This window comes from Ursus maritimus, unplaced genomic scaffold, assembly GCF_017311325.1.
Source record: "Ursus maritimus isolate PB19 unplaced genomic scaffold, ASM1731132v1 scaffold_2, whole genome shotgun sequence".
Lineage (NCBI taxonomy): Eukaryota > Metazoa > Chordata > Mammalia > Carnivora > Ursidae > Ursus > Ursus maritimus.
In genome coordinates this window covers 65571496-65599301 of record NW_024424452.1, presented here as the reverse complement: position 1 = coordinate 65599301, position 27806 = coordinate 65571496, and the positions used below count along the sequence as shown (strand labels likewise).

The following is a 27806-nucleotide window of genomic DNA, read 5'->3' as shown; positions in this document are numbered from 1 at the left end:
CCCTCACTCTCACTTGTGCTCTTTCTCTCTCACTCTCAAATAAATAAAATCTTTTTAAAAAAAGATTCTTTGCCTGTTTTTAAATTGGGTTCTTTTTTATTAAATTGTAAGCACGGTTTATAAGTCCCAGTTATAAATCTCTTCTCCGCTATGTGATTTGTAAACATGGTCTCTCATGGTGGGGGTTGTCTTTCCACTTTCTTGATGGTGTCCTATGGTCCTTGAAGCACAAAAGTTTCCAATATTGATGATGCCCAATTTCTCTATTTTTTTTCTTCTGTTGCTTGTGCTTTTGCTATCATATCTAAGAAACCACTATCTAGACCAAGCTCAGGGTGATTTATACCTCTGTTCTCCCCCAAGGGTTTTAAAAATTTAGCTTTTACATTTCGGTCCTCACTTTGAGTTAGTTTTTGAATACAGTGCAAGGTAGCGGCCCAAGTTCATTTTTTCACGCATGGATAGGCAGCGTGACTAGCACCATTTGTGGAAAAACTATTCTTTCCCCATTGAATTTTGTTTTTTTTAAAGATTTTTTTTATTTAGTTGACAGAGAGAGAGACAGCCAGCAAGAGAGGGAACACAAGCAGGGGGAGTGGGAGAGGAAGAAGCAGGCTCATGGCGGAGGAGCCTGATGTGGGGCTCGATCCCAGAACGCTGGGATCACGCCCTGAGCCGAAGGCAGACGCTTAACGACTGCACCACCCAGGTGCCCCAACCCATTGAATTTTCTTATTATCGTTGTGGAAAATTGGCTGCTGAGTTGGATCTTTTGAACTCTGTGCCACCACCTAAGCCACCCCTTGTGCTGAGCCCTCGTCACATTTGCCTCCTCGCCAGACTATAGGCGTTGTACGAGCAACACTCATATTTTATTTTAAGCATATCTCATTGCAACCCCAGTACCTATTTGTGAGTGACCTATAATAGTTTACCAATAATGATTAATTAAGCAAATTAGTGCCTAAAAATGAGGTGATCATTCTCTCCTCACCTGCATCTTCTCCTCCTCACCTCTCTCTAATCATCTACAACATGGAGGGGACAGACCAAGTCATTACAAACTTTCTGGTTCTCCGTGCCCACCAGACCACTGCTCCTTATGACCTGAGGCCCTCCCTTTGATTTTTCACGTGTGGCCAATGAAAGGGGAGAGGCTGAAAAAAACAACCACGTCCATGAATTGTACTGCTATGTGATTAGAAAGCATCTTCTGAAAAATGCCAAGCTATATCAAAGTACTCTCAACGACCAGTAATGGTTTGGGCAGGAGATGTGGGGAGAAGGAGGTTATAATAGCAATTACAATTAAAAAAAAAATCTTATTATCATGGATCCCTCCTGAAAATACTGATGGGACATAATGATGGATCTGGGGTGACCTTTGCCTTCTCTGAGTTAGAGTCTAACGGGACGCAGAGTATGTAGACACAGAAGCCCAGTTGTTCTCTGTGCAAATGTCTTTAGAATGCTTCCTAAAATCTTCCTCATTTTCTCCTCCACTTTTCCCCCCTTACCCTCCACTCCTCTTTTCTCTTCTTGTTTTTATGACTGAGACAACTCTAGGGTCCTCTTCTCTTCTGGCTGATGAGGTAAGTCAAAGGTATCCTAAATTTAGCATTTAGAGACTTAAGACTTCAGGCTCTGCTTGAGAAAACTCATCAGCTAGTCATACTTCTTGTAACATGGTAGTAAGATACACACAAAGATAAATATCCACATATAGGTTTTAGAACACCCCTGACATCCTGAGGGTCCTGGGTTCGCACGGACACTCGGGCTGGGGATATTTAATTCCACGCGTTTGGGGAAAGCTGGCTACTCCTCTAAAATACTTCCTTACGGCGGTTTGCTGTTGCCTGAAACGCTTCCAATAGACCTTCATTCTTAATTCAGAGTAGGGCTTTAATCCTTATTGCAAATCAGAGTCTATCTTGTAATTAAATTCAACTATTTTAAAGGCTAGACATTTTATTGTTCTGTTATTAATCATAATGAAAAGAATATGATCTAAAATTGCTGACAGTAAAATTTCATCTTTATCAAGTCAGGTGAATAACTGGAAAATTTGAAATGACACTTGAGACTCCATGCAATTCATATCGATTTTATTAATACTTAATTCATAATTAAGAGGGGCAGAGAAGTATTTCCTATGTTTCTGGAAACATAGGAATTTCGACCTAAAGAAAATTTTAGCTATCACTTCTCCAAGCTTTTCACATCCGTGGGAAAGAAGGTGAGGCTCTGAGAGGTTTTGCTCAGGAAGTTAGGCAAAAAGCCAAATCAAGAAGTCAAGTGTTTGGACTCGCAGTGCATAGGTAAAGTAAGACCCTGCACCCTGTATTTTACCGTCTATCATTAGTCATGTAGAACTCTTCCACAAATTATTAAGGTAACTGTGCATTCTTTATTTCTAAAAACTAATCCTACCTGAGTCTAACATTATTTACAAAATGACATTTTATTGTATGTTATCTGAAATTTGAACATCTTAAAATTATTCCATTACATAGAAAATACTACAAAGGAAATGAAAAACTTATGCAAACATTCCCCAAATACAGTACGATTTCAGTGCCCGACTGCAGGGCACGCAGTATGTTATATAATAGGCAATTGCATGGGGATTCTGAACCTTAGAGAAAGAAGCCCATTTTCTACGGGCAATCTTTTACAATGGAGCCATGGCACTGAGATACTGAGGTCAGTTATACTAGCGTGCCATGGAATCAAAAGACACATGTGTTTCCTTGAATACATTCTCCATTCCCACATTGCAACCCGACCCCTACCCCTGCCCTGTTCCCATTCCTTTGCTCAAGCTGCCATATTGGACCTCCCAACCAGAATGCCTTCCTCTCATCCATGCTGGGCAACATCCTACCCATCCTTCAAGGATGCCAGCTCTCCCTCTTCTAAATCCCCAAGCCCTTGTAGAGTTTGCTAATTATAGTTACTAGGATCTCTGGGACATTTATTTATTTGCATACCTGTCTTACACCTTCCCTTCTTTAAGAACAGAAAACAGAAACCCATTCTCAGCCAACATGGTGCATGAGATAGATGATTGCTGAATTAAAAGCAACAAATGAAGCTTAGGACAAAAAATTCTGACAATGTAACAGTGTCTGTTCTATTCCAAACCTGACTTGCTGTTCTTTCCTTTAAAAGTACATGTAAATGGCCCTATTAAAGTGATCACTATGAAGAGTAGGCAGCAACACATAAAAATACTGGAGATTTCATTACGTGAAATAAGCAAAAACCAAAATTATACCTAGGCTATGTTTACTACTTGCAAATATCATACATGCATATGGACAAAAAGTAGAAGGTAAAACAGAAAAATGAAAACAATTTGCTCTATTGGGTGATGGAATTATTGGCTTCTGTGCACATGCTTATGTTCATAGGATAAATATTGTTTTAAAATGTATACATCTGTAGTAATTAGTAATATTTATACTGGATATCAGTACTAATATTTCTGGACTGTAAAAAAAAAAAAAGCGCATGGAGCTGTCCTCTGTCTAGTGCTTTCCAGCGTGCCGGCCCGCGGGGACGCACGAGGAGCCGCGGGCCACCTGTAGCTGCCATAGCGGCCGAGTTGGTGCCCAGGAAGACGCTCTGCAAGGGAGGCAGGTAGGTCTGGGAGCCCAACGTTTAACGTCAAAGGAAGCATGCAAAAAGTTTTTTTAAGGACCAAAATATGGATCATCCAGTGAAACTGAAAATACAGCAAAAATTCCTTGAGTTTAGTTGACAGTTTTATATTCCTAACCCAAAGACAAACATCTCTTTCTAAATGTTTACCCCATAAGGCATATGCGTTCTAAATGGGCTTGCTTGATGTCCTACTTGTGCCCCCCTCTTAAATTGCCCTAAATTGCTATCTTCAGATATTTGTTGCTGCTTACACATTTGATTTTTTAAAAATACATCATTATGGTGAACAGCATCACCACCTTTCCTGGAGAATCAAATGACTCTTTTTGGAATGTCTGAATTTCTGCTGTGTTTTCACGAATGATGACACATGTACTGCTACCTAAAACCTCTGCCCAAATCATTAACTAAGTTACCAAGTGCTAAATGCCCCAATGATCTCCAACTTGGTATTATTCACTGGGTCGATTTGGAACTGCTCCTTCTTAAAAAAAAAGAAAAAAAAGGAAGAAAGAAAGAAAGAAAAAAAAAAGAAACATACTTTTTCATTGCTAATGACACATGTACTGCTACCTAAAACCTCTGCCCAAATCATTAACTAAGTTACCAAGTGCTAAATGCCCCAATGATCTCCAACTTGGTATTATTCACTGGGTCGATTTGGAACTGCTCCTTCTTAAAAAAAAAGAAAAAAAGGAAGAAAGAAAGAAAGAAAAAAAAAAAAGAAACATACTTTTTCACCGCTAATTTTGTGACTTTCCTGACAAAATTATGGTTTAAAATGAAGAAATTAACTTTGCCTGATGTTTGAGAGAAATGAGAAGTTCAATAATCTTTTATTAAACGAAGATATTTTTATTTACATAATCCCATTTGTCCCATTCAAGCACCGTGCAACGCAAGAACAAAAGAGGCTGATTTATTAGACACACGCCAGGCTGAAGAATTTGCTCAGAATTCTTGGTTAGGCTGTGATAAGAACACAAATTTATCTGAACAATGCTTTAGGGTGTACTTAGGGAAGATGCTATAAAAAAAAAAAAAAGCTTTAATGCATCACACACATGGAACCAGATTCTGACTCTCATGGGCTGGAGCCAGCATGAACTTCACACTACATTAATTTGCACTTGTCGATATGCTGCTTTGCAAGTATTTTGTAGGCATGTTCAAATGTGTACCCTGTCTCCTCAGCTAGAATATAAACTCCCTCAGGGCAGGACCTGGGTCTTCCAGCTCTCACCCCCACGGCGCCTCCTCCACTGGCCTGCGTAGGCCAGGCCCCCTCGCACGCACGGCTGCATCCTGAGCGCGGAGCAGGGAGCGGGATGTGCTTCGCCTCCAGCAGTGGAAGAGGGTGTGAAGAACAGTGGAGAGCAACTCTGTCATCACCAGGACCGAGTGATTACATGTGCTAACGGCATGCCCAAGTGGCCCCTCTCCCAGTCAGTTTTTAGAGGCAGAAGTGAGACTGCAGGTGGTGGTTGAAAAGTCTCTCAAGTCTGGCTCTCCAGAAGCGACCCATTATCTCAATATATTCCCCCAAAGCCTTCTGACGAGAGTACATGGCATTACAGACAAAAAGCAGAGAACAGAGCTGAGGCGGATTTTGTTTTAATGCGTAGGTGCTAAATTACAAGTAGAAAAGACGAATGCCACTACTAGCCACTTTAAGAGACAGAGTGCAATATTCTGAGGATGCTTCCACGGTCCAGGAGGAGAGGGTGGACCTCGGAGGTCCGTGAGCCGGGCCTTTGGCATCCTGCCGTTTTTGTTTGAAACTAGCAATTTCAGGGAAGAAAGTTCCAGGGCCTGTTGCTGCGATCTCCTCCAATCTTCTCGCTGTCAGAAAGTTCTTCTTTCAGGCTATTGTGATTTCCAGTGGCTGTGATGAAATTGCTTTGTTCTTATCCCTTCCACACTGAGGGTCAAGGGCAGGTGTTTAACTTTCTCCTTGAAAGAATCTGTCAGGTCCTTGAAGCAATATGTTAGACTTCTCAAAGTAAAAAGGTACAACTCTTCAACTTTTCTTTATTGCTTTTGTTTCTCTGGCCTTAAGCAGGCACTCCTTTTAGGATTTGCAAGGCTTCTTCTTGTCTTTACACAAACCCATACAAAACAGATACACTTCTTCCAACAATCTCATTAATTCAATTGAGCTTCAGAAATAATTCCTGTGTTGATACAGTCCACATGTAATGTCAGTACCAAAGTGCTGAAACCCACTGCTGGAGACAGGAGCTCCAATTCTTTCCTGCCCTAATTTTTCTAGCCAAAATCTTCTGATTTACTTTTTTTTTTTTTTATGTGCCCTACCCTAAAATATTTGCTTTGCTCAAGGAATTTTGAACCTCAATGCTTCCTGCTCAATTGTAGCCACAACTCCAAAGTTATAACACATGCAATGCTGGTTTAAAAAAAAAAAAAAAGTCTGTCTCTTGAAAAAAAAATTTTGCCAACCTAAAAGAAACTGTACTGCAAAGTAAGTTTTATATTTATATTTACACTCTCATCTAAGCCATTATTTTTTTTTTAAAGACTTATTTATTTGAGAGAGAGCGAGGGAGCATGAGCAGGGGGGAAGAGCAGACTCCCCGCTAAGCAAGCAGCCCGACGCAGGGCTGGATCCCAAGACCCTGAGATCATGACCTGAGCCGACGCTTAGCCAACTGAGCCACGTAGGCGCCCCTCTCATCCAAGCCATTATTGAGTCATGTGCCACTACTAAGATATGACATTCTAACCAGTCACACACTCACTGGGCAATGCTACGAGATGCCTCAGAGACCAGGGATGAGGCCATGTGCCATACTGCAAAATACTTCAAAACCATGACGTTGTATCAAAGACTGATGAGTCTTCAAACTCAAAGCTCCACTTTCTCGTAAGGCACGAGAAACTTAAGCCATTCAATTCTATTTCCATACCCAGGGCAGGGGGTGGCAAACTTCTTCTACAAAGGCTCAGATAGTAAATATTTTAGTCTTTGTAGGCTTTGGGGATGGGGTCTCTGCCACAACTCGACTCTGCCTGTGCAGAGGAAAGCAGCCATCGATAACACGTGAATGAACGGAAATGGCTGCATTCTAACACAATTTTATTTGTGAAAACAGGCAGTATGTCAGACTGGCCCACGAGCTGCGTTGGGCAGCCCTCCCTAGGGATGCAGGGCACATGGGCATGTTAAACACTCGTGCATGTCTGTTTGTGTAAGCGTGTGTGTATCTATCTGCAGCAGCACACCAAACCTCCACCTGCCTACCCCCACCCTGGCCTTGGCAGCATCATGGACAAGTGGCTGGTGCGGTCCTATAGGACCCTGTGTTTAGACGGGTGCCAAGCTTTGCTGTTCAATGCTCTGTGGTCGACATCTCGAAATTCGTAATGATTGATTATATAATTGGCATTTGTGTTTTGTCAGAGAAGTCTGATGGGACGGTGGAACCCCCGCTCTTATCTGTGGTCTTATCTTTTCACCGCCTCCCAGCAGCCCCGAGGTGGGACACAGACACCTGTCCCCTGCAGCTTCCTCTTCTGGCCCCTACTTGGGGATCTGCCTGCCCTCTGCCTTGGGCAGAACCAGGTCATAGCAGTGTAAGGATGGGGGGGTGCGGTCGTGTCACCTTCTGCCTCTGGCGGGAGCCCGGATGTGAGCTTGGGGAAGATTAGGTTGAGTGTGTCACTTCTGACATCCCGGGACAGGGAGGTGACCACCCCTGCCTCCAACTGCCATCACTACTGCACACTCAGCAACCCCAACGCGGACTTTCTGCTCATCTGATCCAGGGATCTGCATGGCCGCACTCCACCGTGAGTGTGCCTGTGCGGGGCGCAGTCCAAAGTCAAACAGCAAACACAGAACACCGTAACTGGGCAAGGGTGGGGGGAGAGGGAAGGAGAGGAGCAGAGAGAGAGAGAGACTATAAAAGAAAGGACAATGTTTTATATTGTAACACTTCTAGCATCACTTTTTTCCTGCCTTTTCCTTTTACACGATGCCCTGATCTCAGCTTTAAGGAATCACTTTCTGAGAGTCATCTACTAGAATGGAAGGTGGCAAGGAAACCTCCACTTACGCCTCCCTTGTAAGCTAACCTCGCTGCCAGGGTAATAACAGGGCTTCCTGCAGCATTCCCCAACCTTAAATGTAAGGCTCTGAAATTAATTACGAATTGTGGGTTTCAGACGCTAAGGGGATATGATGGCTGGGGTTGCTGCGTGGGGATCACTTCCCTCACACAGCTGCTGCAGGACGAATTCCTGTTTCTTTAGAACGACACTGACGCACCTTATATAGAGTACGGTCGAAACTTATGTGTGAAATTTAGTAAGACAACAACACATAAAGAAAGTTGAAATTTTGCTAACATGTCCCCTTATTTTCTACTAAAGAAGATAAAACCATAACACTCTGACATACAAAAACACACCCGTGGGTCTGGTTTGAGTAAACCAGCTGTGAAAACAGACATCACAGAGACGGTCAGAGAGGTGTGAGGACGCTCTGGGCATTACAAGATATTAAAGCATTATTGTTCGTATTGTCAGGTGTGAGGATGACCTAGTGATCACGAGAAAAAAACCCTTCATAGACGCAGGCTGAGGGACTCGTTGGTGAAATAACGTCATGTCTGAGATCTGCCTCCAAGACTTCAGCAAAAGGAGCAACAGAAGAAGGAGACAGACGAAGAGGTTGTGGAAGAGAGGACGAAGAAACAGACCGTGACAAAGACGACGAAGGAGGAGAGAAAAATGTGAGAGAGACGGAACAGGACTGGCAAAATGATAAACCTAGGTGATGGATAACATTGTTTTTGTATGTTTTTCAGTTCCCATAATGGACTCAAAATGTGAGAGAGACGGAACAGGACTGGCAAAATGATAAACCTGGGTGATGGATAACATTGTTTTTGTATGTCCATAATGGACTCTGTGTGTGTGTGTGTGTGTATACCTGTTGCCTACAAAAAAAATTCAAATAAAAACTAGGGCGCAGATTTTTCATTCTCCTCTCTACCAAATGTCCTTTTTTTTTTTTTTTTTTTTTTTTTTTTTTTTTTTTGCGAGAAGCGTCCTCTCAGGCTGGCAGGAGCGCTCTACACTGAAGAGATACAAAGGAGTTGATGGGAAGGATAATCCGCCCATGGGTTCCTGACACAATATAAAGAAGAAAAGGAGAAAGTGGGAGGAAGAGATCTCTATTGTCACTCCCCTAACCCTTCCTTCTAATTATGCCAGAGTCAAGGCTCGGGTCACAAAGAAAATGATTTTGGTGGTCAACCATTTGCCCTGTTTTGTATACATCAAAAAAGCTCTTGTTCTGACTACATTCCAATCTCACAGTTTCCCACCTACTTTAAAAATGTATCCAGAGGCCAGATTAACAAAAATATGAACAAATGACTAGATTACAAGGAACGCTTTGTCTGTAAACTGGGAGATGGCCTTCTTGTTATGCTGAATTGCACAATGTACGACACTTTAAAAGTTAAATACACTTTCTATTATTATGAGTATTTCCGACAAATGCTCCACATGCCCAGCTTTTAAAAGTTGCATGTAAATTTCTCTCTTGAGTGCAGATGGTGGCCCAGCAGAGTGGCTCTTTGGCCTTGCAGACAGAAGGTCGGGTCATGGCTGAAAGACCAAAGAACCATTGCTGCTTTGCCTCTCCAGATCACCCATGGAATGAGACACCACCACTGTCTTTTCTGAAACTGTCTGTTCAATACAAAACGGTTACAAAGAGTACCTATGAGATTTCCTCGCATTTTGTCCAAGAGAAAATGATAACAAGCACAATCCATCACAAACACCTTGTAATCATTCCGAGGTTTTATTCCTACCCCTCTGACCTCCTCAGAAGGCACATCTTTATCTAAAAACAGCACTAGAAATCATTATGAAGACTGCTAATGTTTGACTAGTAAGCAGGAAATGTTTACAAATGAAAACGGCTCCTTTTAAAATCCTGCCACTTTGGCCTCCACATCATTGCTGGTTAATTGCAATGAGCCAGAGCTCTGACACACAGATATTACAAATACTTCTACACGTTATTCATTTACAAGTGGTATGGTAAGCTTATTATTCCGACAGTGTCTTGTCTCCCTAGAACATTATCCTGTAATTTTAAGTAACTCAGACACTCTTCTCTTTTTTTCCCATTAGTCCAAGTCGTTATGTTGGGTAACAATGCTAGTGACCATACCAGGATGATACCCTTTAAAAAAAGAAGAAGTCATAATAGATCAGGAAAGAAAGAAAAGTTCTGTCTGGTTGTGTGTGTAGTGCTAGACCTTCTGTCGCAGACGGAGCATTTTCAATTTCACTATCAGGCACGCCCCCAACTGGATGCCATAAAATAGTTTCATTATCCGTACACATTAATAATGAAAATTCTGAAAATTAAAACTCATAACACTCTGAATATTGTGGTACAAAAGCAGAATCTGGTTCTGGTTGTTCAGATGTTAATTTAGTGCCGGGGATTTAAGATATGACTTGAAAAAATTTTTCAAGTACTAAATTTCATTATCACTTTCATTTTTAATACTTTCCCCAATTGCCTTTACATTATCAGCATAGAGAGGTGACTGGGTTGAAAGGAAAAAGATGCTCAAAAGTACAATAAAAAGCTATGAACTAGAAATATATTTGAAAAAAAATTACTTTTAAGTTTACCTACTTTTAAATTGTGGAGATTTTTTCAAAATACTGACCCTGAGAACTCATTTTAATTGAATAGATTTATCAGTCAGCTTTCATTGAATATGAAGGATGAAAGCCTTCAATGTTCTGTACTGTACCACAAAAATAGAAAATCCAAAGAGAGTCTATTAGAACTGCCTCTCTCAAAACTTTATCCATGTCGTCAGTTAAAACTGGAGTATCTACACGATGTCAACAAAGATATAAGATAAAACATCTGTTCAACTGAAATGGAAGTAAGCACAATTTCCCCCTCACATTTCTAATTTCCTTGTATCGAAGGCTTCTTGAGCAAACGTATTCATGGTTATCTTAGTTAAAACTGGTTTCGCTCTGCCAACAATCAATTTGATTGACATATTTACATATCAACTCATCTCATCTCACAAATTTTAAACTTTTTCACTTAAAATTGGATTCAAGTTGGCATCTTTCAAGAACTTTATGTACGTATATTTTAGGTTCAAACTGTGCATTAGAACATTTTTTTTTTTTTACTTTTGTAAGTAATAGATACACATATCCAAATGTATATTTATGACCTGTCAGATTGGGATTTTATATGCAGGCGGTTGTATTCTCACCATTTCATGTGAAAGGTGATAATTTTAGGCAACTATAAATGAAATTCTTTTAATAGTATAAACTGGGTTGTTCCATTAGTTAGAAGCAATATAATAGAAATAAATAACTTACGTCTTTAATTACGTCTTTAATCGTTGCAGTTACACTCGTCATCTTACCTGATCTTTAATTTCAAGATCCCTTTCAGTTTTTGTTCTGTACTGTCTGTGTTCCTTCTCTGCCTCATCCTTCTCCATTTTGGTTTTATTCAACTGATAGCGCATTTCCCCACACACCTGTTAGATTGTAAAAACTAGATCAACAGCTGCGGGAATCTACCAGGCAATGCCTGCAATTAGATCTTTTGGTGCCCCCTAGAGGTCATATAAGTAAAATACAATAGAACTTTCCTAAGAACGGCATTTTCTGTTAGAATAGTCAATGTATTCTGTTAAGATGTGAAGGCAATATCAGGTATTACTGAGTTTAACAATTTCAGATAGTGATAAAGAAATGTATAACCAAGAAATTTAAGTAATATGGCCCATGGTTTTTTGTGTAAAATAACAGTTTCAATTGCATATTATCATCCAAAATGCATTATCATCTCCATTTTATGTAGATAAAATCATTAATTAAAATATTAAGCTATGTGAATATTCATTCAAATTGTCATGGTTAAATAAATATTCTATATAATAAAGTTTTCCTTAAAGATTTGATCAGTTAGGCTTTTATTTAAGGAAATTTATAAAGGAATTTTTCTTTCTGCTAAGAGCCTATATAGTATTTAGTTGTACAGTAGAAGCCACTATTTACTGTAATCTTTGTAGGTAATGTCAATCTGAAGCACAGTGCGATGTATTTAAGTTAATAAACACTGTCTGGTGAAAGTCTGGAACCATGTATAACTATAGCATTCAACATAAAAGGAAACTATACATTTAAGTGAAATGATCTTAACATATCATTAAATAATGAATATACACAGCATCTTAAGGGTGTTGTGTATTGTCCTCTTTACAATTTTCTTTTTCAATCCAGGGCCTCTACAGACAGGTAAATATATTCGGAAAATGCAATCAGCAGATAAATCTAAACAAAGACATTAGGAACCTTTGAGGTAACTGAGAACCTGCAGAGAGCTTTAATTAATACACAAGTCTGCTAATTCAGTCTCTGATTTACAAATACAAGTTTTTAAAAATCATGTATCATCCAAAGGTTATAGTTGCTTGAAATTCTTCAATTTTGGTATTTCTCCAAACTGATGATTAGAACTTCAGAAATTAGTTTTATCATTATTGAGGTACTAGAATCTTATAAAACCTTTATCTATCTCCCATGTTCAAATAAAAAATACTTTGAAAAATAAACAAATCTGTGTCTAAAGGTTATAGTGACAAGACTGAGTAGTCAGTAAAGTTTCTCCCCAGTGGCCCTCAAAATGCTGGAAAAAGAATAAAACTACAAAAAATTTGATTTGAAATTCAAATGCCTTGAGTGTGTCAGAGCTGATCCCTCTCATTTCAAAAAAGTAGTAATTTACAAAAGTTATTAATTTTAAAGCTAAATAAAGTTTAAAATTAAGAATGACAGAAAAAAACTAGAGGTGCCCAAATTTGCTTTAGAAATTATTTTTATTCTAACCTATTTGATTTAAATACATGAATGAAATGAAAAAACCCAAACTGATGATGCCAAAAAACAATAATTACCCAGCCATGGTGTTTCAAACCCAATACCAATACAAAAGTATTGTTTATTACTATATGTCTAAGCATTAAGTTTTATTTAAAATTATTTCATCCCTTAATTTTATTTTTAAAGATCCCTCGCCTTACTACGTTCACTTTAGCATCTGCTAAGTTTATCCATAACCCTTAAGTTTATCTAAAACAAGCTGGCAAATTAAATTGAAATAGAATGCTAACTCAGGGTTGGAGCCACCACAAGGCACACTTCTAATTCCTGAGGCTTTCTGGAGGTTCTAAAGATAGAGGAGGCCTCTTTACTGTGCACGTTCCAACAGAAAGTTCTCTCCCTACAATGAACCGGACCCTCTCACCCCCAGCTTTCCCCCATTAACCTGGATTAACCACTACCAGCCCTCTATAGCCATTCCCTTACTTCTACCCCTACCTCCACACAAACCCATTGATGATATTGGCAAATATAGTATTTTAAAACTCTTACATTAGCTAGCTGGAATTTTAGAAAGCACATGGAGAATTACAAAAATTCAAGGGAAAAACAAGAAAGATAGGCTTTGTTTCTCCTATGTACTAAAGGTAATTTTAATTACTAAATTATAAAGTAACAATGGCATTACAAATGTGTCAACATTTAGGAAAATATGTTGATAAGTAAAATTCAGTTGAAAAGGTATGCATTTCAAACAAAATAATCTGTGTAAATTGGTAAAAAACCAATCGATTTACTTTATTACATCATGCATGCCTACATTTAGTTTCTTAGTTTTAAAGCAACTTATTGCTGAAATCTACACGGACTTCCTAGTGTTCTGTAAATATGTACCTTACAGTAACTGGCAAAGACTATTAAACATTTTAGTTTTTGGTTCACAAATTTGTGAGGCCCATAACACAGATACTGTGATATTTTAAAGTATAAATTTAGGGACCAACAAAATAAGATGCCTAGTATTGGAACCTTGACTTTAGAGACCAGGTCTGAAAAGGAACGGGAGGTGGAGAATTTTTTATGTTAAGCACACTCTTCGTGTGGTCAATAAATCTTTTTACTATCACTGTGGAGACCAAACCCATACGATCTCTGGCAAACATTTCTCCTAAGTTAGAAAATATTCAATGATTAAAGTCCCATGAAACTTGCTTATCGATAAGTCTGTCTCAGCCACTTAACCTTGAGTTCTTCTACGACATTATTTGTGTCTAATTCGTCTTTTGTATTTGCAGCACCCATCAGAGGGCCTGCCAATAATAAGTAAATGCTGGCTTAATGACCATTATGTGGATCTTTACCATCTTCAATAACAAAACTTTGCCATTCTAAACGGCTTTCTGGGCTTTGTACATTAGGAAAAAATTATAAACTAAAATCTCACTCTACCTTTGTGACATCCATTTCCTTGGAAGCAAGCTGGTTTTGAACTTCCTCAAGTTGATTACTAGCTGAAATCTTCTCTCTTGTAACCTTTTCAACCTGGGCCTCCAGTTGGGCAATATTTTGAGACAGGGAAAACATCTATAAGAGGAAATAAAAGTCCTAAACGATAACGCCATTTGAGAAAATAAACATTAAGAACATGGATGACTCAGCCATAAAAAAGGATGAGAATTTGCCATGTGCAACAACATGCATGGACCTAGAGAAATAATGCTAAGTGAAAGAAATCAGAGAAAGACAAAATACCATATGACTTCACTCATTTGCGGAATTTAAGAAACAAAAAAAAGGGAAAAAGGAGACAAAGACACAAAAAAACACAGACACTTAAATACAGAGAACAAACAGGTGGCTCCCAGAGGGAGGTGGGGAGGGATGGGTGAAACAGATGAAGGGGATTCAGAGTACACTTATCTTGATGAGCACTGAGCAATGCACAGAACTGCTGATTCATTATATTGTACACCTGAGACTAATATAATGCTACATAAAAAAAAATCTTGAATTAATGGGAATCGCTGCATGGCCACTGGGTTCGCTTTTAAGTCATTTCTCTGTGGATTGGGTATGTCCATTTTTCCACTTCCTCAACTCACCCATTCCCCCATGACTTAAATATGTACTTCCTTCTCATTCATTCCCTGGTCTCTACCCTCATTTTGGGAAACACATACAAGATGATAAAATCAAAGTTTGGGTTGAAACCTTAACGTGATAGATAATCATATAAGTTGTGGAAGGGACTGATAGGAACAAATTTCAGAGGTGATGTCAAGAAATCAGAGAAGTCTGGGGAACCTGGGTGACTCAGTCAGTTGGGCATCAGACTCTTGGTTTTTGGCTCAGGTCATGATCTCAGGGTCCTGAGATCGAGCCCCACGTTGGGCTCCCCGTTCAGCAGGGAGTCTGCTTGAGGTTCTCCCTCTCTCTGCCCCTCCCCCAATGCTCTCTGTCTCAAATAAATAAGTCAATCTTAAAAAAATGATTAAATATTAAAAAAAAAGAGATTAGGCAGATCTTAAACCCTTCTCCCACATGGGAGGATAAAGGACTGGATGGGATAGCTGGAGAGGCAGATGTCTTTAGAGAGAACTACTGGGGTTCTGTGGATCCTACTCCCCACCTCCCAACACCAACAGAGGAGGTTCTGTGCACTTCCCTTTGCTGTAAAACCCCACCTGCCTTCCCATTATCTAGCTACCGCCATTCCTCCTCTCAGCCATTATCCCCTGTCGTCAGGAAGGTTGCTTTGACCTCTAGCTCCCAGCACAAAACAGGAGCCCCTTCACACACTCGGGGTCGCTATTCAGCTATTGTGTCCTGGGACAGCCAGGCCTGCTGTTGGCGACTGGCACCCATTCGCACGGACTGCTGCCCACACAGCGCTGGTGGATTCATATCCTGACTCTGGCAGGCGCTGCCCCAGCCACCGCTGTAAATCTCCACCGCACGGCAACCCCCAGCGTCTGCGTACCTCCAGCCCCACACTTATCTCACCGTTTACTTGTCTGTTCCTCCTTAGACTACAAGTGCTCAAGGGCATGTTCCTCAAGAGGCACGGAATGTTTGATGATTGAACGGATCATGGGAATAAACAGCTTCTACGAGGAGCCATCCACTCTATGAATGTCAGCTTCTTACTTTTTCTTCCCAGGGTAAGAAATGCTTTCTAGATCTTAGATTTAACCTTTACAGTTTTTTATTTGCAATTACATTTTACCCTGCTCCAGGAAGTCAAAATTTCCTAGATTCTTAATTTCTTATTTGTATTGGCAGCTTTAAAGTGAAGAAGAAATGCTGCCTTCCTAGAGAGGGAAACACATAGAGATATCCATCAGTTTTTAATCTGTTACACAAGAGTGCATAACAAAATTGAAAGAGTATGTAAATCTACTGTTGTACATGGACATGGGTGTGAATTCAGTTTTACAACTGAAATCAATAACGCAAAGTTTGTGATAAAAATCAACATTGCCTTTGAATTATGTAACTAGCTCAAGTTGACACATATGAAAATAATGAGCCCTGGTAGCGATTTTCTAATTAAATGGTAGATGTATTAATTAACTTTTCTGGGGATTGTGGAGAATTGTATATTTGACTTATGGTTGTTTACATGTCCTTCTTATCATCAAAAGACCGGCTAAAAATCTAATTTGCACATCAAATTATTTTTACTAATACCAAGCTACAAACTATCCTAATGCATGTTGCGATCTGAACCCCAAATTAAAAGTCGAAAGAAGTTAAATGCAACAATAAAGAGATTAATTTATATGCTTAATTTAAAAAATTCAAGTTCATGATTATCCATTATTATGAATGTGATTACAGCTTTTCTGGAACCATACAACAGCAGAGAACTTTAATTACCAGCTACTAAAAATCATACTTATGTGAAGATAAAGCTTATGGGAAACATATTAACATTGGTGGTTTCTGAAGTAAATACGCAGACATTCACTTGCTCGTTGTAAATTCCGAGTCAGTTTCTATTATAAGCATGTAACAAATCACACTCCTTCCATCTGACTCCCTCCCTCTGCCACCCATCACTTCTCTCCTCTGCCCACTACCTGTCTGCTCCCTCCTGTCACCCACTTCCTGAGGCCTCCGCTCCTGTTGTCACACCTTCTTTTTCCCCACGCCCACCATCTGGAAGTCAACATTACACTGCAGGAGCTTCTCCATCCACATCTGTTGCGGAGACGGAAGTAACACAGACAGCTGCAACACGGCTGGATATCCAGGGCGTCGACATCAGGTAAGTCCTTTAAACTTTGACAGGGGCAAGCAAGAGACAAGGACACCCAGGCTGGGAGAGCTGGATGGAGATCTCTGGGCTAAAGCAGTCCCTAGGGTCCTGAACATGGTATAAAGCGGTATTCTTGATAGGCCAGGTGCAAGGATGAAGGATTCTAGCCATGGACGCCTATCAAGGGAACCAACTGAAAAAATGTGTAGACCATAGGGGACGCTCACTAAATATGATAAATGGCCCGTTGAACTAACAAACCCAGTGGCTCAGCGCAGCCAAGGACCATAACTGAAGACAAACAAACTCAGAGCAAGTGTGGTTCATGGGGGGATGATTCAAAATCTGTCTAGGTAGAAGACATCTGCTCTCCTGGAGCTTCCCACACACAGGAAATTTAATGAGAACAAGTCAGAAGAAAGGAAAGAAGAAAAAGAATAAAAAGAGAGGAAGAAAGTCTAAAGTCTTACAAGCTTTCCTGACTGCTCGGAAAGGGGGCGGGGGTGGGGAGCGGCGTGCTTGCTTTAGCTCAAACCACAGAGCTCTCACAACGTTAGGATGAATTATTCAGTCTCCCTCTTAGATTAACTTTGTCTGCCAGGCACTGTGATACACATTCTCTCTTTTCATCCCCTTGAAGGACAAATTATACTGAATTAATTTTCAGTTGGAAAAAAAATGAGATTCAGAAAATTAAGGAATGTGCCGAGGTTCCCTGAAGCTAATGAATAAAAAGTAAAGCTGGGCTTTACAGTCAAATCTGTCTGCTTTACTAGTACAGAGGTCCGAGAAATCTATCCCATCAGGCAGCTTCTCTTTCTCCGGTGTAAGAAAGATAACAGCCTCGAGCTAAAAGTCATTAAATGTCCACTCTAAGCCAGGTATATTAGGCCTTTTGAAACGTTCTCATTTAATCCTACCAATTCCTTGAGTAGATCAACTCCATTACTTACTCCTCTGAAATTTGGAGAGGTTCAAGGAATTGTTCAAGGTCACAGAAAGGTCAATCTGGATTCAACTCTTAATCCTTTGACTCCAAAGCCACTTGCTGCCATTTCCTGGTGACAGCGCTTGCCTGAGCATTAGGACCACTCTCAGCTCTTCACTCAGACACTTTATTTCAGGCAGGACCTTGAGATTCAATGCCAGCCAAGGCTTACCGTGGGCAAAGCACAGCTGGTCTTGGCTATGGGTCCCATTCTCTGTCACACGCACAACACGGAATTCACAAAGTTACCCCCACTCCACGCCTCACTCTTGTTGGTTATAGCCAGCATTCCTCCCCGCCATGCTCTGCATTTCTGAATCCTATCTACACTTGGAAACTCAGTTAAAACGCCACCTTCCTCACAAAAGCTGCATGATCTCTTGCAGACACACACCGTTCTGATCCTCTGAATAAACATCTTAGTCATACCTTTCCAATGGCACAGGGCCTTTTTCCTTCCCCTTATACTACATTCATTCATTCACTCAACAAATATATATGGAGCACATTTCATGGGAGTGGGATGTGCCAAGCAATGACGATGTTAACCAACCACACATTCGAGGGACTCATAGATTAGGGGAGACAAACAATTCAATAAGAATTTGCAATTAATTGAGTTATAGGAACCCATAGGAGAGGCTCTCAATTCATCTCTGGGAGTAGGTGGTAACCAGAAGAACTCTGAAGGATCAGTTAGAGAGGGCACGAGCAGAGGATTCCTCTAGGCAGCGGGCAAAGCACATGCAAAATCCTGAAATGAAAACACATATGGCAGATTGGCATGTTTGTGTGAGAGTCAGTGAGGTAGGTCAGTATGGTGGCAATGCAAGGAAGAGAAGTGGAGGGAGATGGGACTGGAGAGCCAAAGAGAGGAAAAGAAATGTAGAATTTTCATGTGATGCTAAAGGATCCTAAATTTTATCCAAGGGGTTATAGGGAGACATGAAAGGATTTTAAAGCAAGACACTGACATATTGACACGTTCATTTGAGAAAGATCTTCCTGGCTGTGGCTTAGATGAGAAGGAAGTAAGACTCGAAGCAAGGAGAGGGATTAGGGCTATAGAAATCATCCAGGGATGAGGTATGGATAGCAGTGAGGTGGACAGACAGGGCAATGGAAAATTCCAAGGTGCCTGAATCTCTAGAATTTGGTGACTTTATGATGGGTAGGGTGAGGGAGAGAAAGGACACAAAAATGCCAGCAAGATTTGGGGGCTGGGCAACCGGATGAACGCTGGCTCGCCTGGGAGAGGGGGGATGGAAGCAAAGCGGGTTCGGGAGCTCACCAGAGCGCTGACGATTTAGGAATAGATTCCATATACGTGAAACTGGAAGCAGCATTAATGCCAAAACCCCCGAAATCTAAAGCTCTCTGCTAAACTCTAGAACTTTCCATCAAGCTGCTTTCTGGATGTGTTTCCTTCCTTGTCTCAAAGTTACTTTAAACTCAGAGCAAACTGAAAGGCACACATCATCATTCTCTCAAATCAAGAATATAGATCCAAAGAAATCAAGGAAAGATAATCTTTTAAAGGTAATAAGAACTAAAAAATATTCCCTAAAAATAGCACAAGGAGGGCTTCAGTGAACATAATGAGAGGTGGGAGAATGAAGACAACACGTACAGACAAACCTTTCAAGAAATGTGCCCATTAAGGGGAAGAGCAAGGAGGGACATGGGATTACCGAGGTGGCTTCCAACCCTGGTTGCACATCGGTATCACTTGGACAACTTTAGAAATACTGACAGCTGGATCCTACCCACAGCCATTCAGACATGTCAGTTTAAGATGCAGATTGGGCAGTAAGATTTTTGGAGCCTCTGTGGAGCCAAGACTGAGAACCACTGGATTGGAAGATTGTTTCTTTCAATCGATGAGAGAAACTTGAGCAGATTCTCCTCATAAGAGGACTCAGCAGGGGAGGCGAATAGAAATGACATCCCTGAGGGGCGCCTGGGTGGCTCAGTCAGTTGAGCACCTGACTCTTGGTTTCGGCTCAGGTCATGATCTCAGGGTCTTGGGATAGAGCCCCGCAATGGGCTCCACGCTCAGTGCAGAGTCTGCTTGTCCCTCTCGTCCCCCTCAGCCCCACCCCCCTCTCAAATAAATAAATAAAATCTTCAAATTAAAAAAAAAAAAGAAAAGAAAAAAAAGAAATGACCACCCTGAGGTGGAGGAAGAGAATGGGACCCAGAGCGAGGGCAATGAATTATCGTGAGGCTTCTCCTGTTCTGACAGGGTTGGGATGCTAGTGAAATTTTACTTGAAGTGGCACAGGTGAGGGGGAAGATAAACAATTATTTTTCAGTTTTCTTTGTTAGGTAAGTAAGGCTCTCTGCTGAGAATGAGGGGAACGATGGTATAGTAGAGAATTTGAGAAGAATAAAAGTGACTTAAAATAGTCCTTGAAAATGGGCCCAAGATGCCATCATTGCCACCTGGACTAGGATAATTACTTCCCACCTGATCTCCAGGCATTTATTCTGATTTTCCTTCCAATCTCTTGACAGATGGTACTTCTCAAATATAAATGGCATCATAACACTGCCCAATTTAAAGTCGTTCAGTGGTTTTCCATTAGTTTTTGGATAAAATTGAAAATCTTTCACATGCATTTTAAGGCCATTCATGCTTTGGTCCCTACATACTACTCCAAACTCATCTCCCACTACTGTCCCCACTTCCTGTGCTCCAGTCACCTGAGCCTTCTTTAAATTCCTAAAAAGTATGATGCTCTTTAGCTTCCGAGTCTGTGGGTTGTCGTTTCCCTGGGTTTGAAACTCTTCCCCTCAACTCTTCACCTGACTGCTCCTACGCAACCCTGTTGAGTCTCGTTTTCAAAATCTCTTTCATAGGACAGTCTTCCACAACTGCGTGGACTAGGTCAGATGTGCCTGTTACATATTCTCATGGTACCCCACACTGTACTTCCTTCCTTTATCACAGTGGTGATTACAAACTCACTTATAGAAGTCTGTGCTTACTGTCTTCCTCTCCCCTCCTTTGGAAGCAGGACTGCCCTGGTCCTGGGACACCCTCATTCCCAGGCCCTGCAGTTACTACCTGTTAAATGAGGAATGAACGGGAGAGAGGAATGCATGGCGGGACTGCGGGAAAGCAGCAGGAACACCATGGACACTAAGGCCATGAGGCACAGTGGTGCTGTCTGCAAGGCTCAGATCGCCCATCCAGGCCAGAGAAGGTAGACGATTAGGTTGACGTAGAGTAGGGTCCTGAGAGGCGCCATTTTTTCTAAAGGCTCAGACAAGGGAGTTTACAGTAAATGCCTTGGATACTCATAAGACTTAAAATCCCCTGGACAGAATTTGTGATTTTTCTCTTTATATATCCTCAGGATTATACATTGCCTTGCACATCGCAGATACTCAGTAGATATGTGCTGACTAATGTCATTATCACACACTGGAGTATTATAATAACACAATATTCAGGGTACAAGCTGCGAGTTGCTTTAAAAACAAAACAAAACATGTAACAGCTGTTTTGGTTATTTTATGGACCCCACCTTGCTCAGTTTTACTCTATTGTAGCAACTTCAAAGATTTATTTATTTATTTATTTTAGAGAGTGAGATAGTGTGTGAGCTGGGGGAGGGGGAGGGAGAGGGAGAGAGAGAATCCCAAGCAGACTCCACACTGAGCATGGAGCCTGACTCGGGGCTCCATCTCACGACCCCTAGATCATGGCCTGATTGAAACCAAGAGTCGGACACTTAACTGACTAAGCCACCCCAGCACCCCCATTGCAGAAGCAACTTCAAAGCTAGGTTTCGATTCTGTATTCTAGTTTATTACTGTTTTCCAAACACTGCCCATTTCACGTTAGCTGTTCCTTTTGCCTTTCCTTTCTTCCTTCCATGTGCTCATCTGGTTATGTTCATTATTCATTGTGCAATTTGTCAGAACCTACTTTGTACAGTGTACATAATTACTTTTTCTTGGTTACTTGGTTTCTTACATGTGTTTCATCTTCTACAAGTCTAATTTGAGAGTGGAGGATACGGTGGGGGAGTCATCTCTCCTGGATTTAGCCCAGGTTGAAATAAAATCTGGGTATCTGCAGAGCACCTGCTTTTCTCTGACAAACATGAGAGAAGGAATCAAACAGAATTGGGACTGAAGTATAATTTTACAATTTCCTATCATGGAATCGAATTGATTATTGTATTAGGAGAGGGCCAAGAATATAGCTTTTCTTAAGAAACAGGTGGAAAGGGGCACCTGGGTGGCACAGCGGTTAAGCGTCTGCCTTCGGCTCAGGGCATGATCCTGGCGTTACGGGATCGAGCCCCACATCAGGCTCCTCCGCTATGAGCCTGCTTCTTCCTCTCCCACTCCCCCTGCTTGTGTTCCCTCTCTCGCTGGCTGTCTCTATCCTGTCGAATAAATAAATAAAATCTTTAAAAAAAAAAAAAAAGAAACAGGTGGAAAAATGGAAAATTGTTATGAACTCTAAATTATAAGCAAATGACTACTAACAAGGTTTTTAAAATTGAGCGTTTGTTCAAGAATGGCAGCCTACAGCATCATCAGTGACATCTCCTACACACATTTCTTTTTTCCTTTTTTTTTTTCAATATTTTTTTAATTTGACAGAGAGAGGGAAAGCAGGAGCACAAGCAGGGGGAGCAGCAGAGGGAGAGGGAGGAGCAAGCTCCCTGCTGAACAGGAGGACCTGGATGGATCCCAGGACCCCAGGATCATGACCCAAGCCGAAGGCAGCTGCTTAACTGACCAAGCCACCCAGGCGTCCCATCTACAAACATTTGTGCCTCGGCAGGTAACAAACGGAATCCGCAAGTACCTTTGACTCCATGTCCTCCCTTTCTTTTGTTACTTCCGTTCTCATCCTCTCTTTCTCAAAGGCCCTTTTCTCTTGCTGAGACGCGAGTTCTTTTTCAAGTCGCTCTGCCTGCCTCTCCAGCTCATTCTTCAACTGCTCACACTGGATTAAAGCCTGCCAGAGTAAGACGGAGTGAAATGGGGCCTTAGAATTTGCAAAAAATAAGAGGAAAATGAGACAATGAAGCTTTAATTTTATTTAAATCATCACAACTCACTGGAAAGCCCATTAGAATAATTTTATATTTGTCAATACCAATTACAATCTAAAATACTATTCAAATGTTACATTTACTCACATATTTCAATTTTCATAATTAAGGCTGTATCAACTAAACAACTAAGAAAATTCAGGTTAATGGACCCTGATGAAGGCCACAGATGAGTCCAAATTTTGAAAAAGGGCATCAGAACAATCAAGTGTTCTAATATTTTTCAATTATATAGCATGTTTATACTAAATGAAATATATAAGTATCCAATTTAACTAACCTTTCATTTGTTTATTTAAAAATTAGTGAAATACTTTAAAACTTAAAATGAGATGCATTTTTAACATTATCAAATAATCAAGTTTCCTTAAATATAACTAAGATGAGACTTAGTTCACTCTCCTTACAAACATAACAAAAGTAAAACTTAGGTGATAATAAAAAGTTTGGGTAAAGAAAGACTCAAAACAACATTTACTACCTAGGTTTATAACATGAGAAGAGCCACCTTTCACTGCTGGTAATTTACAAGTCCATAATTGTTCTTTAGTCTCAATTTCCCACTCTGAATTTCTAGAAGTAAAAATTTTCTAACTTCCTTTTAACTACAGCCACAGTATCTTGATGCAAAATACCCAATAATAAACTAATTTCAAAATCCCAATTAAAAAAAAAAAAGCAAGAAAGATAACGTGCTTGACACAGAAAATCTGAATCATTCTGTGGTGTCTTAGTCCGATCTCAGTGGCTCTTTCTCCCATATCCAACGTTCATTCAACCTCTATGTTTCCCTGGATTGGGAACCCAAGAAACCCAAGTCTCATAGGACCTACACTCTGTGTAAGGGTGTATCGAGTTAGATATCCGACAGTCACATTTGTTGTTAACGGTGAGGGAAGTGGCCTCTGGAAACACTAAGTTTCATGCATAGCTCTGCCTCCCTCTGGTGAAAGCTACAATAAACACAGACAATAAATAACCCGGGGCACATGAATTTGCTTCTCTTCATCTGGAAACCATTAAACCCTAAATTCTTTTCAAATTCTTCTGGAAAGTTTCTGCACTCCTAGGCATAAAATATGAGGGTAAAACTCAAGTGTCTCAGATTCACTGACAAACACATCCAGTGACTGAGAAATGACTCTCCTAGGGACTTGGTCCCAAGTCTAATTCTAGTTGAGAATGTCTGTAAAATAAAATTTTCCATTAGATCTTAAAAGAAGTGAAAAAGCATAGTTTTCCTATAATTTAAGCCCATGGAGCATGATATATTATGAATGTGAGAGTTTTGTGCTTCAGAACACGGTTGCTGTTGTGAAAAATATTTTATGTGAACCTAATAAAAGTGTTCATAACTTTCACAGATCTAATACCCGTGGCATGAAAGAATAAAATGATTACGGACTATAAACCAACATTTCCAATCAGAAGCTTTTTCACTGAACAAACACTCAGGAGTCAATATTATTGAGCACGGGAACAGCGGAATGGACTGCTGAAGATCGAACAGCATGGCCTGAAGGGCAACCAGAGAATCCATTCCAGGAATTCAGTCAGTTCGGGAACACGGAACAGTAAATGATCCCGACAGGGTAAGAGGCCTAATGCCACGGTAAGATGATATAAACGAAAAGTACGAAGTACAAGGCAAGAAGTTTTCAATCACTTAAAACCATTGCCAAAGGCTTCTCCCTCTTAGGACTGGCCACCATGGAGAGGTAATGATGAGAAAGCATGGACTTTTATTTGTCTTGATTTTAATATATATGCCTGGTCCCAATGAAGAAAATATGAAGGATCAGTAACACTTGGATTTAGAGAAGCGATTTAATCTTTCTAAAGACAGCTCTCTTACCATGGACTCACATACTAGAAGGTCAACGGGAACTAAACAAATGTTTATACACTCCTTCCATTAAAGCTTTACCTTAAAAAAAATTCATGTATTTGAGAGAGCGCGCACATGAGAGAGCACAAGCCGGGGGAGTGGCATACGGAGAGGGAGAAGCAGGCTCTCCACTTAGCAGGAAGCCCAAGGAGGACTCAGGGCTCAATCCCAGGATCCCAGGATCACGACCTGAGCAGAAGGCAGACGCCTAACCTACTGAGCCACCCAGGTGCCCCAAAGCTTTACCTTTTCATTCCAGGGCTCCCTCGCCCAGTTTCCAGAGTCCCAGCTGATCCAGTATTCCCTGATGCTGCTCGTCTATCCATTCCATAAGGGCGTAACTGAATTCTCACAAGCGACGTCAGTAAATGGTCAGTTACAGCTAACTGATGGGTCTTCAGAGAGGCCAAGATGATCTGGGGCCTGCAGCTGCCATTTCTCCCAGTGGTTCCCAAGAGGGTGGCTTCTTTCTTTTCCTGAGCACAACCCCTTTTTGGTGGAAATGGCTGTAGCTTTTGAGGAGTTGAGGGAATTACACTATTCCTGCACCCAGTCGACTCAATCCTCAAGGGACCTTTTCTCTTCTGGGAAATTTATTTGTGGTTATTCTGTGCTGGCCACATTAACACATTTTTCAAAACATAATTTGTTGGACTTGATATTCCCAGCCCTAGTTTTATTAAACCAACAAGTACGTGCTACTGTCTTAATGGGGTCAAACATTTTCTGAAACAAACTTACATCTTAGTCAACTCAATTTTTTAAAATAGGAAAACTATTTTAGGACATACGAAAATCCTTCCCAAGTGCTAGGGTTAGGTTTCTAGAAATCCTTGTGATTGAAGAATTCACAGTTCAAGAATTAAAGATCTTATGAGGAATAACAAAATTCACACTTAAAAAATTAAATTTAAAATTCATGAAAAAACTTATGAAAATTTTTTTATTTTTATGAACTATAACCCACAAAACTAAAATGATTGTCAACATGCTTTAAGCATTTAACTTACAAATAATGATAACTATTGATTTTTAAATTATAAACTCTTGCTTGCTAGAAACCAGTCAGGCCGTACCTATCTCCCATTTTCAAGGTGTTTATAATTTGTTTCTGTTTCATGGCAAAAAGTGTACATACCAAGAAGCAATGGGGCACCTGGTGGCTCAGTTGGTTAAGCGACTGGCTCAGGTCATGATCTCAAGGTCCTGAGTTCAAGCCCCGTGACAAGCTCCCTGCTGAGCGTGGAGCTTGTTTAAGATTCTCTCCCTCTTCTTCTGCCCACCCCCCACTTACACAGTCTCTCTCTCTCTCAAAAAAAAAAAAAAAAAAAAAAAAAAAAGCATTATACTCTCTGCCTGGGCTTGCAATCAAATGACCAAATGTTTTGATCTTTTTACTTTCTGTTTCTAATTTTTGCCTTTTTGATTCTGCTGTAGTCTAAGAAAAAGAACAATTTAGAAAGGAAAAAAAGTTTGGGGGGCATTTATTCAACCTCCTGGGTTTTTGTTTTTTTTTAAATCTTCCCTTGGAGGGTTATTTCATAGATGCACTCATGATAAGTTTATGCCAAAGCCAACAATTTCTTTAAATAGAAGCAAGCAGGTCTGAGACCTGGTGAACCTTTTCATGTTGTAGCTTTACCAAAGCATCCCTGCAAAACCTCTGCTTTTGCACCCTCAGAGCAGCTCGGAGACATTAAGTAGCCCGCCTAGGATCACAGACCTAAAAAGTGGCAGAGTAGAGTCTGAGCCACGGTGGTGTCACAGCTGAATCTATGCACAGCATGACAGCTTTCTCGTGTGACAGGTTAGTGCCCTATAAAATCTTCAGGTGTTTTCACTGCCACCGTCAATGTAAATACAGAACGTAAAATTAATTCCTCCTGTGCACTTACTTAGCATGCAATGTGCAAACGGGGACACTAGATGGCAACAAACGTCAAGGAACTACAAGAACAAAGTACTTTCATCAGTTCCACAATCAAGTAGTTGGTTTCAAAATTAAAACATGGATGCCATGTTTCTTTTTTACTCTCAAAAAGCAAAATTCCCGTTATGTGTTAACATACCTGAGATAAACTCTAGTAGACGTGCATTGTACTTTGTAAACTGCACAGGAATCAGTTCTTGAACGATTACTAATTCAAGGAAAAATGCTTTAGATTCGCAATACACAATAGTTTCTGTTAAACTTTTTAATGCACTAATTACAAAAATCCACATTCATAGTTAAAGCTAACAATCGACTTTGATTCAATTCAACAAACATTGGCCATGTGAGGAATACAATGATAGATGTTAGAGATGTGCCTTTTAAAGTCTTTTGGTGGTGGGGGCGCCTGGGTGCCTGAGTCAGTTAAGTGTCTGCTTTTGGCTCAGGTCATGATCCCAGGTTGCTGGGATCGAGCCCTGCATTAGGCTCCCTGCTCAGTGGAGTCTGCTTCTTCCTCTCCCCCTGCTTGTGCGCTCTCTCTCTCTGTCAAATAATAAAATTTTTTAAAAATATTTTAAAAAATTAGGTCTTTTGGTGATGAGAACTATGTAAACAGCTACTAAAATGATACCAGCTCAGTTGGAACACAGAGGAGGAAGAGATTAATTGAAACAAGAAAGGGCTGGGGCAAACTCTGGGGGAAGACTGCCGCCTGGGTTGAGCCCCAAGGCTGAATAGCTGTAAGTGTATCGTGTCAGCAAATTGATGGTCACATTGAGGAAGGTCACATTCCTGACCTTGTAAGTCACATTCAGGAAACAGCACAGGTTGTATGAAAGAGGGCAGTGAAAAATAAGTCTGGAAAACTTAGGCTGGGGCCGTGCTGTGAAAGAACTGGAAGGTCATGCTTTTCTTTTACTGCAAGAGGGGAGCTACTCGAACGGGGAGAGTGACAATTGAGGCGGACTTTGGCAGCAATGGGAAAGACATGCCGGAACTGGGAAAGGCCTGAGCAAGAGCAACAGAAGTCTACTGCAATCATCTTTGTAGACCTGAACTGGGATGGA

The 27806-nt window shown here is 40.7% G+C and overlaps 1 protein-coding gene and 1 long non-coding RNA gene across 8 annotated transcripts in view; both read right to left on the bottom strand.

The window, feature by feature from the left end:
- The window catches only part of SDCCAG8 (SHH signaling and ciliogenesis regulator SDCCAG8), a 226519-nt gene that overhangs the window by 136991 nt on the left and 61722 nt on the right, over positions 1-27806 (bottom strand). For 6 of the 7 annotated variants that reach the window (XR_005836324.1, XR_005836323.1, XR_005836322.1 and 3 more), the window contains 3 exons: positions 22669-22821; positions 14038-14172; positions 11124-11240 (listed from right to left, as the gene is read on the bottom strand). Coding sequence is in view for 3 of the 7 variants with exons in the window: in XM_008694795.2 (XP_008693017.2) it covers positions 11124-11240; positions 14038-14172; positions 22669-22821 (405 nt within the window). In the remaining 4 variants the exon portion in view is untranslated. The remainder of the gene's footprint in view (positions 1-11123; positions 11241-14037; positions 14173-22668; positions 22822-27806) is intronic. The other variant, XR_005836325.1, reaches the window with a different exon arrangement.
- Positions 4574-11116, bottom strand: LOC121103984. The gene is made up of 2 exons (XR_005836326.1): positions 8557-11116; positions 4574-8460 (listed from the first exon to the last, which is right to left on the bottom strand). It is a non-coding gene; the product is annotated as an uncharacterized LOC121103984 (long non-coding RNA).